Raw genomic sequence first — 17,478 nt, forward strand, 5'->3', positions numbered from 1 at the left:
ACTACTATTACTTTTGTAAAACAGTATATTTCTATATGTCTTTCTACTATATTTTGGTGACATGTGTTACTATCGTCATGATATTTGTATTTCTAGTATTTTAATATGTATGTATTTTACTCGATTTTCTAAAGTATGTATTCATATATGTTTATCGTATAAATCCTTATTATGGATAAATTGCATATATTATTGAGACATGGATTTCAACATTGTTTTAAATATAAGAAGAAATTTCTAAATGTGATACGTAATCACCTAGACCTGGGCATAACGTCCAGACCGGGTCTAGGGGGTTACAACATTAACTATAAAAGATATCATTTAGAACAATATTTGAATACATTTGAGATAATCATAAATAAAATATAACGGTGAATGACTAATGACTACTTAATGAATAAAAGTGAACTTGAAGAATCTGAAGAGTATTCAAAGTAGACGAATGAAAGCCCAATTCCTCTTTAATCATAGTCTCATCCTACCAACATGAGAAGAATTGAGGGAAGACAAAGTATTGATCATTGAAAAGAAGTTGTGGCCCATATAAAAGAAAACACAATCAAGAGTTGACATCATGAGAAGATCGAGAGCAGAAACTGAGTAAACAGTAGAATATCTACTTTGCACAGACTCATGGAGAACGAATAAATCAATACTTGTCTAAAAAACACTAACCAACATATATATCTAGAAGCCATAATAATATCATATGAAAGCGAACTAAGAAACCAAACATCGAAAAAGCAATCAACCAATAAATCTCATAGAAACATAGATTAAGAAGAAAAATAATTCAAGAAACCTGCACCGAGAGTACGAAGAGACCAGTAGTCATGATAATCTTTACCAAGGAAATGATCTAGAAAAAATATTGTTATAAATATATTAAAATAAAAGTGAAAATAATAAAATTGAACCACAATCTGTGAACAATTTAGTGTTTGAGATTTTTTTAATTATTGGTACTATAGTTAACATTCAGGGTCGGTATAAATAACAGACTTCATTATATTGATTTGTTGACCAGATGAAGTGATCCTAAATCTTTATGCTACTTCATTCGCTCAATGAATCAATCTAACGAAGTCTGCTATTTACTTTAGCCCGACGACTTTACTAGAACATCGCGCTTTGATTACAAATATATTGGGTATTCAAGAAGTGGATACTCTTGGACATTATTTGGGATTACATTTACACATAGGCAAGAATAAAACATCAACATTTGGATATTTACGTGACAGAGTATTGACACGAGTAACGGGGTGGACACAGAGACTTTTGTCCTATGACAATATAGAAGTGTTTTTGAAAGCGGTAGCTGAGGCTTTACCTTAGTATGCCGTGTCTTGTTATCAATCACCGAAAACAGGAAAGTTAGATAAAAGGGGTTGGTCGCTTGTATCCTGGAAAGACATTTGTAAGCCGAAGAGGGTGGGTGGTCTAGGATTCAAAAACCTCAAATCATTCAATACTATGATGCTAGGAAAATAGCTATGACACTTTATTAAAGAACCTAATTCCATGTTTGCTCGCGTGTTTCGAGCTAAGTATTACCCAGACAATGATCTTTTACATGCTAAACTTGGATGCAAAAGTTCTTACGCATGGAAGGGTCTTTATAAGACTTTACAGAAATTATCACCAAACTTCTTTTGGAGAGTGGAATGTAATAGCGATACTCGTCCATTTCATCATAAATGGGGAGAAACAAAACCATTAACCCTTACAGGTACCTACAACATCCCACAATTACGGGATATCCGATGTGGAGACTTCATGCATAGGGATCGGCCGCTATGGAGACAGGACAAGATACGTGAGGTTTTTGACACTCATGATATTGAACAAATTCTTCAAACTCGTATTGCACCTTGTTTCAATGATTGTATAGTGTGGGGAACCATGATTCGGGGATATATTATATTCGCTTCGTATATTGGTGGCTTCAGTGGCCAACCCACAGAAATAAAGCGATTTCATCTCTTTGGTGGACTGTAGAAAAGATAAAAGTTCTTTCTAAGGTACGTATATTTGCTTAGAGGTTGGCACGAGAGGCCCTCCCGATAAAAATTAAAGTGCAAGTGGATGGGTTAGGCAATGTGATTTGTCTTTTCTGTAAGATAGAAATTGAGACCGTAGTCCATGTGTTTCGGGATTGTTCATTTGTGTTGGAAGTTTCTAGGGTTAGAGGTTTACCAGGTACATTCCTTACCTCCATTTCTTATTCTCCTTTATTATGGTTGGAATCATCTTTTGCTACGATTGGACTTGACGAGTTTGCAGGCTTCTTAGTTCTATTATGGAACATTTGGAATGAAAGGAATTCCTTGGTGCGTGATTGACTTTTTCAGCCTTGTAACGCCTTACACCATCACGACACACAGTCGACCGATGAGAGTGCTATACTGAACCACCAGAGTAGTTAACCAAAAATTTTCTTTAACATACTCCATGGAAAACGTACATTCGAAAAATGCTCATAATATATAAATATTACCTTTATACAAATAAGTTAAAATCGAGAGCTCCCCAAAATTAATGTTTCCAAAATATACAGACCATTCATTTAAAATAATTTGTGACTCGATTATGAAAAATAGGGTTGCAAATATACATGCACTATAAGAAGAAACCGAGACGTACTCTTCTCTAAAAGTATGTGTCTGGATCTACTCTGCACAAAAGTTCTTCAAGTGTTCCACCTAAGAATCTACGTAAGGAAATAAATTCCAACGCTGATCTAACTAGCCTAGTGTCACCCTAACAACTAAAACATACTAAAAATGACTTAATAATATGTTCATATAACCAATAAAATAATATATTGAGTATACTCAAATACTCACTCTTTACGCTATGGTAGACATCATGGTGCTACTGAGGGATTTCTGCATCTCGGAGCTCAAGTAGCCCTCTAGTCTACCAAGGATGTAGCCCTCAAAAAATCTCTACATCGGACACCACACACTCGACTAGCCCACCCCTTGCGAGTGTCGAACCTTGCGCCCTAGCTAGTCAGTTTAAAGTGCCATGTATACTCTATAAGGATATCCGAACTGATTCTAATCTTCGACACCCTGAACTAAAGGAACTCGAGAGATCGAAATGTTTCCCAAGCATCAAACAAGGCTCGTCTTATGTGGTCTTAATTATTTTAGTTTCTATTCTTGATTAAGCTTAATTATTGTTCTCACTTGTAGTCTTAATTACAAGTAATTAGAGCTTATTGGGAGCCTCACTAGCCTTTACAAATCCTCAAGATCCTATAGCCCAAACAACTCTTTGGTATCGATATTGGCCATACGGTATCGATATAGCCTATCGAGTATCGATACCCTACCCAAGGTATCGATACCTCAGAACAAAACTCTTTTGTTTTAAAAGAGGAAGTATCGATACTCATATGGGAGTATCGACATTTGGACTATGGGTATCAATACTTCTTAGAGTATCGATATCAAAATGGCATACTGGAATATAGGTCTCGATACCAAGCACCCCAGTCTTGATACCGAACCTTCAGTATTGATACTCTTTCAAGGGGTATCGATATTGCATTCATAAACTTCTTAAATTTAGGCCAGAATAAGAACAATATCGATATTAATCCCTCCAGTACCAATACATTCCCTCGAAATTGCCTTATTTAGGCACTTAAATTCACCCACATTACTACCTAGAGGTTCTCAAAAGTTCTAAGTGTTTTATGTGATCAAGTAGGGTTATAAATAAGTCTTTAAACATGTTTTTAACATAAAACATAAAATCTACCATTAACATGCTCACCAAGCTTTAATATAAACCTTTATGTTAAAATACACTTCAATGAACCTCTAATGAGTATGGAAGGGTTGTAAGTGTGGTTACCTTGAGTTTTTTGGCTAATGAAAAAGCTCTCAACTCGCTCAAATGGTGTTTTCTCCTTTCTTTTGGCTTTTGAACTTTCACCCACTTTTTTTCACTAAACAAAGTTAAGAAAATAGATTACTAACTTAGCTAGATCTTTGGGTTGGGGTTTAAAACACTTTCATAACTTAAATCTTACTAAAAATGGGTTAGAATCTAAAGATTCTAATAAACCCCTCAAAACCCATTTTAACAACTATGGTTAAAATCCCACAAAGTGGAGCTTAAATTGAAGATTGAAGAATGGTGATTCATATTCTTACTTGGCTTAACCAAACTAGAATGGAAATGCTTAATTTCTTGACTTTTGAAAGGAAGATGAAATGAAAATAATGGAAGAAAGAAGAAGAAAGTTTGGTATGATATTATGGGGGAGTGGTTCACGTAAACTATCCTATAATAAGGGGGTTTCCAGCTTTCAAAATAAATAAAAATGGGTAAATTGAACTTTAACCCCTACACTTTCTAAATCATAAAATTATCATCACCTATCATAAATCTTTTGGGCCTAACTCAACCCAAATTCCAAATAAACTTGGTCCAAACTATTTTAATAAATCTTTTGGACTCTAAAATGGATGTAGTGTTAACCCAAACTACTGACCCGGGTTTCGGGGAGTTACAAGCCTGCTTGGGTCATTGCAACCAATACAAAGGCCCTGCATTCTGATTTTCTCAGTGCCTGACAAATACCATTCTCCAATGTGCCACGGGATCCTACATTGAACCATTGGAGACCGCTGATTGGTCAAACTATAATGATAAATGCTGACGGTGCTTACAATCTATTAACTAAGACTGCAGCTGTGGGTGTTGTTGCCTATGATGCACTTGGTTTCGTTCTCGGTGGCTTAATCACTACATCTGGTGGTATTTATGAGCCATGTTTAGCTGAGCTTCATAACCTTGTTGTAGCTGTGAATTTGGATTTGGTTGAGGGGTGGAAGGGCATCATTATTAAGATGGATTCCACCACGCTAGTCAATCTGTACAATAATGCAAGTTGTGTGAATTCTATGATTGGTGTCTATTTACAACCTATATGAGATAATTGTAATGGTTTTAATAGTTTTTCAGTAATGTATGTTTGTCGGGAAGCGAATAAGGTTCTTGGCTAATGACAAAGCTCCCAACTCACTCAAATGGTTCTTTATCATTTCCTTTAGCTTTTGAACTTTCAACCACTTCTTTCACTAAACAAAGTTAAGAAAAGAGATTACTAACTTGGCTAGATCCTTGGATTGAGTTTTAAAACACTTCCTCAACTTAAATCTTACTAAAAATGGGTTAGAATCTATAGATTCTCATAAACCCCTCAAAAACTCATTTAGCAACAATGGTTAAAATCCCACAATTTGGAGCTTAAATTGAAGCTTGAATAATGGTGATTTATATTCTTAGGCTTAACCAAACTAGAATGGAAATGTTTAATTTCTTAACTTTTGAAATGAAGAGGAAATGAAAATAATGGAAGGAAGAATAAGAAAGTTTGGTAAGATATTATGGGGGAGTGGTTCACGTAAACTAACCTATAATAAGGGGGTTTTCAGCTTTCAAAATAAATAAAAATGGGTCAATTGCACTTTTTACCCCTACACTTTCCAAATCATAAAATTATCATCACATATCATAAATCTTTTGGGCCCATGTCAGCCCAAATTCCAAATAAACTTGGTCCAAACTATTTTAATAAATCTTTTGGACTCTAAAATGGATCTCGGGTTAACCTAAACTACTGACCAGGATTTTGGGACGTTACAAGCCTGCTTGGGTTATTGCGGCCAATGCAAAGGCCCTACATTCTGATTTTCTTTGTGCCTAACAGGTACCATTATCTGATGTGCCACGGGCACCTACGTTGAACCATTGGAGGCCACCGATTGGTCATACTATAAAGATAAATGATGATGGTGCTTACAATCTGTTAACTAAGACTGCAGCCGTAGGCGTTGTTACCCGTGATGCATCTGGTTCCGTTCTCGGTGGCTTAGCTATTACATCTGGTGGTATTTATGAGCCAGGTTTAGCTGAGCTTCATAACCTTATCGCAGTTGTGAATTTGTATTTGGTTGAGGGGTGGCGAGACAACATTATTAAGATGGATTCCACCACGCTAGTCAATCTGTACAATAATGCAAGTTGTGTGAATTCTATGATTGGTGTCTATTTACAACCTATATGAGATAATTGTAATGGTTTTAATAGTTTTTCAGTAATATATGTTTGTCGGGAAGCGAATAAGGTTCTTGGCTAATGACAAAGCTCCCAACTCACTCAAATGGTTCTTTATCATTTCCTTTAGCTTTTGAACTTTCAACCACTTCTTTCACTAAACAAAGTTAAGAAAAGAGATTACAAACTTGGCTAGATCCTTAGGTTGAGTTTTAAAACACTTCCGCAACTTAAATCTTACTAAAAATGGGTTAGAATCTATATATTCTCATAAACCCCCTCAAAAACTCATTTAGCAACAATGGTTAAAATCCCATAATTTGGAGCTTAAATTGAAGCTTGAATAATGGTGATTTATATTCTTAGGCTTAACCAAACTAGAATGGAAATGTTTAATTTCTTAACTTTTGAAATGAAGAGGAAATGAAAATAATGGAAGGAAGAATAAGAAAGTTTGGTAAGATATTATGGGGGAGTGGTTCACGTAAACTAACCTATAATAAGGGGGTTTTTAGCTTTCAAAATAAATAAAAATGGGTCAATTGCACTTTTAACCCCTACACTTTCCAAATCATAAAATTATCATCACATATCATAAATCTTTTGGGCCCATGTCAGCCTAAATTCCAAATAAACTTGGTCCAAACTATTTTAATAAATTTTTTGGACTCTAAAATGGATCTCGGGTTAACCTAAACTACTGACCAGGATTTTGGGACGTTACAAGCCTGCTTGGGTTATTGCGGCCAATGCAAAGGCCCTGCATTCTGATTTTCTTTGTGCCTAACAGATACCATTATCTGATGTGCCACGGGCTTCTACGTTGAACCATTGGAGGCCACCGATTGGTCATACTATAAAGATAAATGATGATGGTGCTTACAATCTGTTAACTAAGACTGCAGCCGTAGGCGTGTTACCCGTGATGCATCTGGTTCCGTTCTTGGTGGCTTAGCTATTACATCTGGTGGTATTTATGAGCCAGGTTTAGCTGAGCTTCATAACCTTATCGCAATTGTGAATTTGGATTTGGTTGAGGGGTGGCGAGACAACATTATTAAGATGGATTCCACCACGCTAGTCAATCCGTACAATAATGCAAGTTGTGTGAATTCTATGATAGGTGTCCATTTACAACCTATATGAGATAATTGTAATGGTTTTAATAGTCTTTCAGTAATGTATGTTTGTCGGGAAGCGAATAAGGTTATTGGCTAATGACAAAGCTCCCAACTCACTCAAATGGTGCTTTCTCCTTTCCTTTAGCTTTTGAACTTTCACCCACTTCTTTCACTAAACAAAGTTAATAAAAGAGATTACTAACGTAGCTAGATCCTTAGGTTGGGGTTTAAAACACTTCTGCAACTTAAATCTTACTAAAAATGGGTTAGAAACTAAAGATTCTCATAAACCCTTTAAAACCCCATTTTAGAAACTATGGTTAAAATTCTACAATGTGGAGCTTAAATTGAAGCTTGAAGAATGGTGATTCATATTCTTACCTTGGCTTAACCACACTAGAATGGAAATGCTTAATTTGACTTATGAAAGAAAGAGGGAACGAAAATAATGGAATGGGGAAGAAGAAAGTTTAGTAAGATATTATGGGGGTTCACGTAAATTGTCATATACTAAGGGGTTTTCAGCTTTCAAAATAACTAAAAATGGGTAAATTACACTTTTAACCCCTACACTTTCCAAATCATAAAATTATCATCACCTATCATAAATCTTTTGGGCTAACTCAGCCCAAATTCCAAATAAACTTGGTCCAAACTATTTTAATAAATCTTTTGGACTATAAAATGGATCTCGGGTTAACCCAAACTACTGACCCGGGTTTCGAGACGTTACAAGCCTGCTTGGGTCATTGCGGCCAATGCAAAGGCCATGCATTATGATTTTCTCAGTCTGAAAAATACCATTATCTAATGTGCCACGAGCTCCTACGTTGAACCATTTGAGACTATCGATTGGTCAGACTATAAAGATAAATGTTGATGGTGCTTACAATCTGTTAACTAAGACTGTATTCGTGGGCGTTATTGCCCGTGATGCATCTGGTTCCGTTCTCGGTGGCTTAGCCACTACATCTGGTGGTATTTATGAGCCAAGTTTAGATGAGCTTCATAACCTTGTTGCAGTTGTGAATTTGGCTTTGGTTGAGGGGAGGCGGGACATCATTATTGAGATGGATTCCACCACGGTAGTTAATATGTACAATAATGCGAGTGGTGTGGATTCTATGATTGGTGTCCATTTACAACCTATACGGGATAATTGTAATGATTTTAATAGTTGTTCGAAAACATATGTTTGTCGGGAAGCGAATAAGGTTGCTCATACATTAACTAATTGAGCCCTTAATTGAAATTATTTCTTTTCTTCGAGACTGAGTATCCTGAGTTCATTGTAAATGTTGTAAAGAACGATTTGTTACTAGATTGATTTATGAATTTTGGGCACTATTTTCCTCTTATATGACCCCAACCTTGTGTTGGGATAAGGGGTTTTTAATGAGGCCCACTTTTCAATAAAAAAATAAATTATGATTTTTAAAATAAATAAAAATATAAATAATAATAACAACAAAAATAATTCATTTCATAAAAAAAAACTCTAAAGAATGACTTTAGAAATGTCAATGGGCGTCGTTGTGGCCCAATAAGAGTTGTTGCAACCAGGTCCTTGAACTGTTGGCTTTGGTTCAAAAATACCTTTTTGTTTAGCTCATTAAATTCATCCGATAATAGCAGAACTAATTATTTAGTCAAATCTTTTTGAAAGTAAATTTTGCAATTCTTCTTTCTTACATTCTTAAATAAATAAATATATCGCTTCATTATGATACAAGCAACACCCAGATTTTATTTTCATGAAAGATGTGTGCTCTATTCTTGTAGTTTCGATGTTGATGTGTGTTTTTTTTCACGTGAAACGTGATTAATCAATTAATTAATGTTCAATTTTGATTAGACTAATGAAACTAATGTCTTTTTCAGCATACAGCTGAGATTTTCTAGCTAAATTTGATGAGGCTTTAGTGCCACAGCAATACCCAGACCATATCTTTCCAAGAGCCTCATTGAATGGATTATCATCAGTGAGGAGATGGTATCTTTTCTTTGTTTTTAACAACTCGTTAAATTTCAGGATTCTTTCATCCTAAAGTTGCCAAATAAGTCTTCGTTGGTTGAGGATGGTTGTATTGTTGTTTGTAATGGTCTGTGGTGTGTATATATGCTCTATTTGTTTGAAGCAAATTAGCACTAACAGCACGTCTGAGTTTTTGAACATTGGAGTGATCCAAAAGCCGTGTCTGGAGCCTAATATTGAGCCATGGGAAATTCCTTACATGCACCATCCGAACCCCAAAACTTTTAGCAGGTTTGAAACTGATTTTATTGCTCCTGAGGTTTTTTATGACTTAATTATGAGCTTTCTTGTGTGTGTGATTAGGGTTGAGTGTGCATGCAATCCTGTCCGGTATTTTGCCATTATGTCGATGCAGAGATCTGGGAGTGGATGGTTTGAAACGTTGTTGAACAATCATACTAACATAACCTCGAATGGGGAGATATTCTCGGTCAAAGTTAGGAGGACTAACGTGTGGACAATATTTGAGACTTTGGACAGAGCTTATAACTTGGACTGGTTGAGCAGTGCCAGGAAAAATGAGTGCACAGCTGCATTTGGTTTGAAGTGGATGCTTAATCAGGTGAGTTTTCTTTCATGGAAGAAATGTAGCTTCTAAGTTTAGTCGCAATTTGCTAACATTGTTAAAACAGAAATCCGTGGTCTTGTTGAATTGTCTTTACGCTCTTTGCCTCACGAGTTTTCTTTTAACAGCCCCTGTTGCTCCCCAAAAGTATGATCATCCTAGCTTGTTTCACCAAGAAAAATACCATTTATCCTATTCGTTTTGTTATTATTCCAAAATACCACCAATCATATATATTCCTAATCCAGCCAATGGCTTTCTGTATAACTGCCACTAATTGGAGCCTTATTAGCATCTAGACACTCTTTTCTACCTGGACAGCATGTTCCGGTTCTTTTTGCATGAAGTTGGGTATAATTATCAGATACCATATAGTATTTCACATCTGAGAATAATTTAGGGAATAATTCGTAAGTGCCTCACTAAAGAGAGAAGAACTGTTGCATAAGCTCTTCATACTTTTTGGTTTTATTCATTTTCTAATGAGAAGCACAATTATTGGTAAATATTTACCATTATATTGATGGGGAGCAACTATAAAATTTTGTAACCTTGAATGAATGAGGTTGAGACATTAGCAAAATCATGTAAGGAAAACAGGAGAAAGAAGAGATGGCAGAGGTTAAGCAATTCTGAGGGGGTCAGATAGTTGAAATCTGTGCTGGGAAGTTGAGAAAATGTGTGTATCAAAAGGAGATTATCCCCTTATTTGACATGCCGGGGACTCCGAGAAAATGTATTCAATGTTCTTAGTAAAGCCCTATTTCTTTTTTGAGCCTTTGAGATAGCAACTTCTTCATGACTTGAGAAAATTGCACTGATGAAATTATTCATTAATGAAAACAGTTTTCTTTATGTTCAGAACAATATAAAGATGTTTTATGAACAGACATTGCTCTTAGTATTGAATTCATAATTTAAATTTGTGATTATGCTCGTCTCTGATGTTTTCATGATCATAATCCTTCACTGCAGGGACTGATGCACTACCATAAACAAATAGTGGAATACTTTAATACTCGGGGTGTTTCAGCTATTTTTCTCTTCCGAAGGAATCTTTTGCGGAGGATGATTTCAATACCGGCAAATTCTTATGATCGGGATGCTAAGCTACTGAATGGAACCCACAAGTCTCATGTTCATTCGCCTCATGAGGTTTTCATCCCTCTGCTTCTCTTTCTCTGTTGTACTCATGCACCTTTCTAAAAGTTTAAACACTCTTACATAACGATTTTCAGGCTGAGATACTTGCTCGTTACAAGCCTGTAATCAATGCAACATTGCTCATTCCAAATATAAGGCAGGTTGAAGAGACAACTAAAAAAAGCTTTGGAGTACTTCAAAAGCACCCGGCATATCATACTTCACTACGAGGATGTAGTTAAGAACCGAACTGTAAGAAAACAAATACCAGAAAAAAGTTGAGATATTTTCTTAGTGAATATCGGTCCAATCCAGGGTTATTAAGAGAATCATTTTCTGTTACTTGTGGCGTTATGCAGAAATTAGATGAGGTTCAGGAATTCGAGTTAAGGAGTCGACAGGCAAAGATACACAAGGGATCGTTGTCGAAACACATCTAGAACTGGAACGATGTAGAAATAGCACTGAAAGGAACGCATTACGAAAGTTACCTATATGGAGATTACAGGAGGTAAAGCATCAGCATGATGTACATTCTATTCTTGAATCCCCCCCCTTTTTTTTTCCTTCTCTTTTCGGTTTCGATCTCGAAATGACAGGGGAGCCAACAGGAGGGGGGTAGGGTAGCCCACCAAACCACCCTCTTGGAATTTTGGCCATATTGTTTCAAATTAGCTTCACACGGACGATTCTATTCATTCATTTCCCTCTCAACACATCAGCAATGTTGTATGTTTTCAATCAAAGGAAAAAGAAGTGCCTTTATTATTGCAATGCATATGTTGATAATTCTTATCCATTTTGGCTTTGGTAAACAAGTAAGAATGTGGAAACACGTTATTAACGCGCCTGACATTCAATTTTCAGGGTTGGGTTTGCAGCCCCTTTGTTGGGGCATTGGGTCTCTTTATTTTTAGCACACCACACCACAGCCCTCCTTTTTGACCACCAACTCCTCAACTTTGTCATTTCCCCTAAAATAATTACGTCGACAAAATATGATTACAATATACTCAACAACTTTAAAAAGGTTTGCCTGCTCCATTAAATTTAATTATAATAATTCAGGAGACAAATATCAAACAATAAGCCTCACATAAGCCATAAATTTAGTTTTTTTTTAAATATTATAATAATTTAATTATTTTATCATTCGTATTAAGATAAAAAAATTAAAAATAAATAACTAAATTAAAATATATTATAAAGATTGGACCTAAAGATGGTCAAACAAAGGGTTAACAAAGTAAAGAAATTAACAAATCCATGTATATTACTCCGAGCCTGACTTTGTCAAACCCTTAAACCAAATGCTTTATTGGAAAATTATAAAGTTTACGGTGTGGATTTTATAATCGCAAGTGGTGCTCTCTAAATTCTGTTACTTAAAACTAATCATTATTTGTTATAGAAATTATACGGTGAAGCATTCTTAATATACAATTAAAAAAATATTATTGGTTTTGTTATTATTTAAATAACAAAATCGATAAAAAATTATCTAAAACATTATTATTTTTAACTAAAACATCAATGTTTTTTAATATTTTTTATAAAATTCCCAACAATAACAAAACAGATAAAAATAATAATATTTTCGATAATTTTTTACAGATTTTATTATTTAAATAATAAAAAAAACGATAACATTTTTTTAGTAGTATATTTTTCCTTTTTGTTAATATTATAAATAATAATAAAAAGTAAAACAGATCTATTTAGACGGCATGGTACGACCCCACACGACAACCAAGTGGCCCAGCCCCCGGTTCAACTCACGGCATGGGACGGCAACTACACATGGGGTCAAATTCTGCTTTTGGTCCACTTATTTTGTTTCAAATTTAAAATTTGGTCCCAATACTTTAATTTAATACTATCTAGCCCCTTATCAGTTAGTCCAATAAATTATTATTTATATTTTGATTTAATACAATTTGTCTCCATTTTAATAATATCATTAACTAATTTAATCAATTATGTACTCACTAATATTATCCTAATAATGTTGAAGTGAATTTTCTTAGAATTCCTTGCTGACATAATTTATTTTATGTTGAAGAATTTTTTATTAAAAGGTTGCATTAATATTTTTTGTTGAAACGGCTAATTCCATTCCATCCAGCTAATGGCATTGTAAAGAATAAGACACGTGTATATTAATCATTGTACGAGGACCAAAATCAAAGTTTAACCAAAAAAGGAAAACGCGAGCAACAACCAACGTTATAACCGAGGTCACAAACTCAGATCCACCGCCCACTTTATAAACTTACGTTTCTTCAGACAATAGTTTTTCTCTCTTTCCGCTTGTTTTTCTTTCTCTCCTTCGCCTATCAACGGTGAAAGAGAAAGAAAGAAAAAAACAGAAGAAAACCCAAAGTATTAGATCTGATCGTCTCATCTATCTATACATCAAGATGCAGTCGACCAGCGGTACTGATCTGAACTCGAAACAAGAACAAGAACAACAACCGCAGTGGGTGGCGGGCCAGTGGATGGGAGCCATGCAGTACCCGACAGCGGCTGCGATGGCAATGATGCAGCAACAGATGATGATGTACCCTCACCATTATATGGCTTACAACAATCCTCAGTTCCAGTACCAACAATATCAACAGCAGCAGCAAGGTAAACACCCGTACCAGCAGCAAAGCTACTCGCAGAAGCAGCAAGTGTCTAACTCGGATGAGGTCAAGACGATCTGGGTTGGCGACCTTGCTCATTGGATGGATGAAACTTATCTTCATAGTTGCTTTTCTCAAACTGGAGAGGTAAAACTACAAAAACGATAGCAGCTACATATATCATGAAATCATATAGATGTATGCCTTATATGTGAATCTTACTTTTAGATCTTTTTGTTGGTTTAATGAGTGAATCTTTCTGTTCTGTATGTGTTATGGGGTTTGATTGTAATTGAGGTTCGAGGTTTATGCTAGATTAGAGAAAGTGGTAATCAATTGATTGATTAAAGAGGATTTATGAAATGGGTTGCAGTTCAGAGCTTGTTCCCTATAATTAAGCTGTTCTTATCAATGTTACGATAGAGGAAGATGCTCTATATTGATCATTAAAGCGTATTGTCGACAATTTGTGGTTCAGTTCATATACATGATATAAGAAATTATAAGTTTGTGGTTTATTTATAGACACAGTGTTTTCAATTCAAGCTAAACAGATCAATAGACGTTTGTTGCTTGCCATAGTAAGGTAATACTGAATAAATGTGGAGAAAATCTGTCTATGCTGTTATATCTAGAGGATTAGGTTCTGGTTAATGTTAGGTTGAATTTCATTTAAACAATGAATTAGAATCGGTTTAATCATATATTTAAAAAACCCACAATCCGTATCAAAACCTGAAGCTGTAGCAGGGTTTCATGTGGTTACTGTTTGCATTTAATGGAATAGTTGGATCCTTTCTTATCATTTTAAGCTTTTAAGAATAATTGGTCTTTTAATTTAACATGGTACAAGCTCTCGGTTTGAATACTAGAAACACTTCTACCTTTTACGATTCTTTACCAATTGCCTTCTTGCCTTTTGACTGTATAATGCAGGGGCTGGTGTATGTGGCCTTGATGGGGTCAATTGCATACCCATTATTTAGAAAAATTATTAAATCTAGTTTAATTTATTAAGGGGAATGAAAAAAATAAAGAAGTCTGCATACCCATTTTTCTTAGAAAATAGATTATTAAAATGTTGAACCCCATTCTTTAATTTCTAGATCCTCCACTGGTATAATGATTCTTTAAGCTTTCTTTCTGTACTTGGGTTCATGTAAAAACCTGTTAATTGATTAGCGGACTTGCATGTGAAGGGTGTTTACAACTATAAATGTAATGTCTTTTCATGCTGGGTGTTAATTTGGGGTGGGGGTTTGGAGGTTGGCCATTCGACAATCGACTTTCTTTGTGTTTTGTCTTGCTACGTGGACTTATTAATATAAGATATTTAACATAGATTACTTGTTCATAAGCACTGGAAATAGAGCCCTCTTGACTTGGATTCAAAGTTTACCGAGATGGTTATGTGGTAGTTTAAAGTTACAGACAGCATTTGAAGGAAGTGGTTAACTCATATTGGAACTATTTATTTATGAGAATAGCTGTCATGTACCATGACCTTGTAAAAAGCACTCTTCATTTCTTTGCTTGTAACGAGGAAAGTTTCACAAAAGAAAAGCAGTGGTTAGACGCTAACAATAGTTTATTTTTTTTACTATTATTTGGAATCTTGAAATCTACAAAAAATTGTATTCGACTATTCGTAATACTCTGTCGATTTTATTTCTTTTGAACATTAGATGCTTATTGTGTATCGTGCGTTGATGAGCGACCAATACATTTTTGAATATTTTACTTTTTATATCATAAGACAGGCTTTTGTGAGTAAAATAACCTTGTTTCTGACATTTTGCATTTCAAATACAGGTTTCTTCTGTAAAGATTATACGCAATAAGCAAACCGGTCAGTCTGAAGGATACGGCTTTGTGGAATTTTACTCACGGACTGCAGCGGAAAAAGTTTTGCAAAGTTATAATGGTTCTTTAATGCCAAATACAGAACAGCCTTTTCGACTCAATTGGGCTTCATTCAGTGTGAATGAAAGGCGACCTGAAATGGGTTCTGAGCTGTCTATTTTTGTAGGGGATTTGGCTGCAGATGTAACTGATACGATATTGCATGAAACCTTTTCTAGTAGATTTCAATCTGTCAAGGGAGCAAAAGTTGTTATCGATTCAAATACAGGTTGTTCAAAAGGTTATGGTTTTGTTAGATTTGGTGATGAAAATGAAAGGTCAAGGGCTATGACTGAAATGAATGGTGTATATTGCACAAGTAGACCTATGAGGATCGGTGTTGCTACTCCCAAGAAAGCATCTGGATATCAGCAACAGTATTCTTCACAAGGTATGATTTCTGCCACAAGGGTGATGATTCTTGTGTGGCCTTTGATGTAAATATTTCTCTTCAACATTGGTGCAACATCCTGATCTATTCACTAGTGAAAACTGGAACTTAAGTGGAGTCAAACTGTGATTCTTTTTCCTTTTTATATTTTTCATAGAATAAAGTCTTCATCTCAGGCTTGTTTGATATGGCGGAGTACGGTGTTTCAAATGTTCATAATCTGTCCTTTTTTGTTGTTTCTTGAGCATGGAGGTCTCAGAATTTTCCCTAGTCCTTCTATCATGTTGAATGTATTATATCTGTATCTTAAAGCTTGATGTGAGTTTTAATTGAATCATTATATTTTCATTTCTTTTTTGGTTAGCTGTGGTATTGGCTGGTGGACATGCAGCAAATGGTGTTGTAGCACAAGGTTCTCAATACGATAATGAATCCAATAATGCTACCGTGAGTCTTTTTCCGTCCTCCATTGATATCTTCTCCCCTATATCTACCATTGATCACAGTTATGTTTCTTGCAGATATTTGTTGGAGGACTTGACTCTGATGTTACTGATGAAGATCTGAGACAACCTTTTTCCCAGTTTGGTGAGATCATCTCTGTCAAAATACCATCCGGAAAAGGATGTGGGTTTGTGCAATTTGTGAACAGGTGCCTCTCTATATGTACTCAACTTCACCACATTGCAATTCACCATTTGTCGAAGTGTGTAACTATTGTTCAAGCTTCTTGTTAACAGCTCCTCTAGTGATAATATCATCAAAGTATTATGAACATTTTTAATTTAAGCGGCGCACATGATAGGTTTCTGACAGACAGTGTCATGGCTGCATTATTAATTTATTAGCTACTCATGGTGCCTATAGTAATGTATTGTGTATGCTTTGTAGGAAAAATGCTGAGGAAGCAATCCAAAGTTTGAACGGGACAACCATAGGCAAGCAGACTGTCCGTCTTTCTTGGGGTCGCAATGTAGGAAACAAGCAGGTAAATTCTTACTAGGCAACTGTCTTATAGCCTATTTTTTGCCTTGCTCATTGCAAAATGGCCAGCCATCTGTCCCTGGAGAAAAGGAATACAACAAAGTTATTTTATATTATTGAGAAAATGGAATTTCTTGGCTAAGTCCTAATTAATATGCCTGAGGCTACGTAATATTATTGCATAGCATGATTTATATAGTCTCCTGAAGGTGGAGATGCACACCCTTCTGCTATTGTTTTACTGACTTCGTAAAACCGGTTTGACAGTGGAGAGGCAATTCCAGTAACCAGTGGGATGGAGGATATTACCAAGGGCAAGGGTATGGTGGTTATGGTTACGGGTATGGTATGCCGTCAAATCAGGATCCGAGCACGTATGCTGCTGCTGCAGCTACTATTCCTGGTGCATCTTGACAGGGGGCGTAACAGATGGATCAAAGCATATATTGACGATTACGGGTGGCTATCTAATATGAACTATCAGGTGAAGTTTATTTTCCATCAGATTTATAATTTAAGCAGGATGGGGTTTTGTTTGCTACTTTAACAGGATAAAGAAATTTGTTGCTGGATTTATTATTTTTAAACCTTGGAGTTGTTTTAGAACTGTATTGATATGTCATTTA

General features: G+C 35.5%; 1 protein-coding gene and 1 pseudogene across 1 annotated transcript; both read left to right on the forward strand.

Moving 5' to 3' along the window:
- Positions 1 to 9,943: 9,943 nt before the first annotated feature.
- On the forward strand, positions 9,944 to 11,280 carry LOC120204931 (annotated as a pseudogene).
- Positions 11,281 to 13,213: 1,933 nt separating this feature from the next.
- LOC120204966 (polyadenylate-binding protein RBP47B-like) lies at positions 13,214 to 17,273 on the forward strand. The gene is made up of 6 exons (XM_039204943.1): positions 13,214 to 13,722; positions 15,388 to 15,868; positions 16,233 to 16,315; positions 16,390 to 16,520; positions 16,760 to 16,856; positions 17,120 to 17,273. Exons 1-6 carry the CDS (start codon positions 13,369 to 13,371, stop codon positions 17,264 to 17,266), a joined length of 1,293 nt encoding a protein of 430 aa, XP_039060874.1. The 5' UTR covers positions 13,214 to 13,368; the 3' UTR covers positions 17,267 to 17,273.
- Positions 17,274 to 17,478: the final 205 nt, after the last annotated feature.

The sequence above is a fragment of the Hibiscus syriacus genome, unplaced genomic scaffold, assembly GCF_006381635.1.
Source record: "Hibiscus syriacus cultivar Baekdansim isolate YM2019G1 unplaced genomic scaffold, ASM638163v2 tig00011761_pilon, whole genome shotgun sequence".
NCBI lineage: Eukaryota > Viridiplantae > Streptophyta > Magnoliopsida > Malvales > Malvaceae > Hibiscus > Hibiscus syriacus.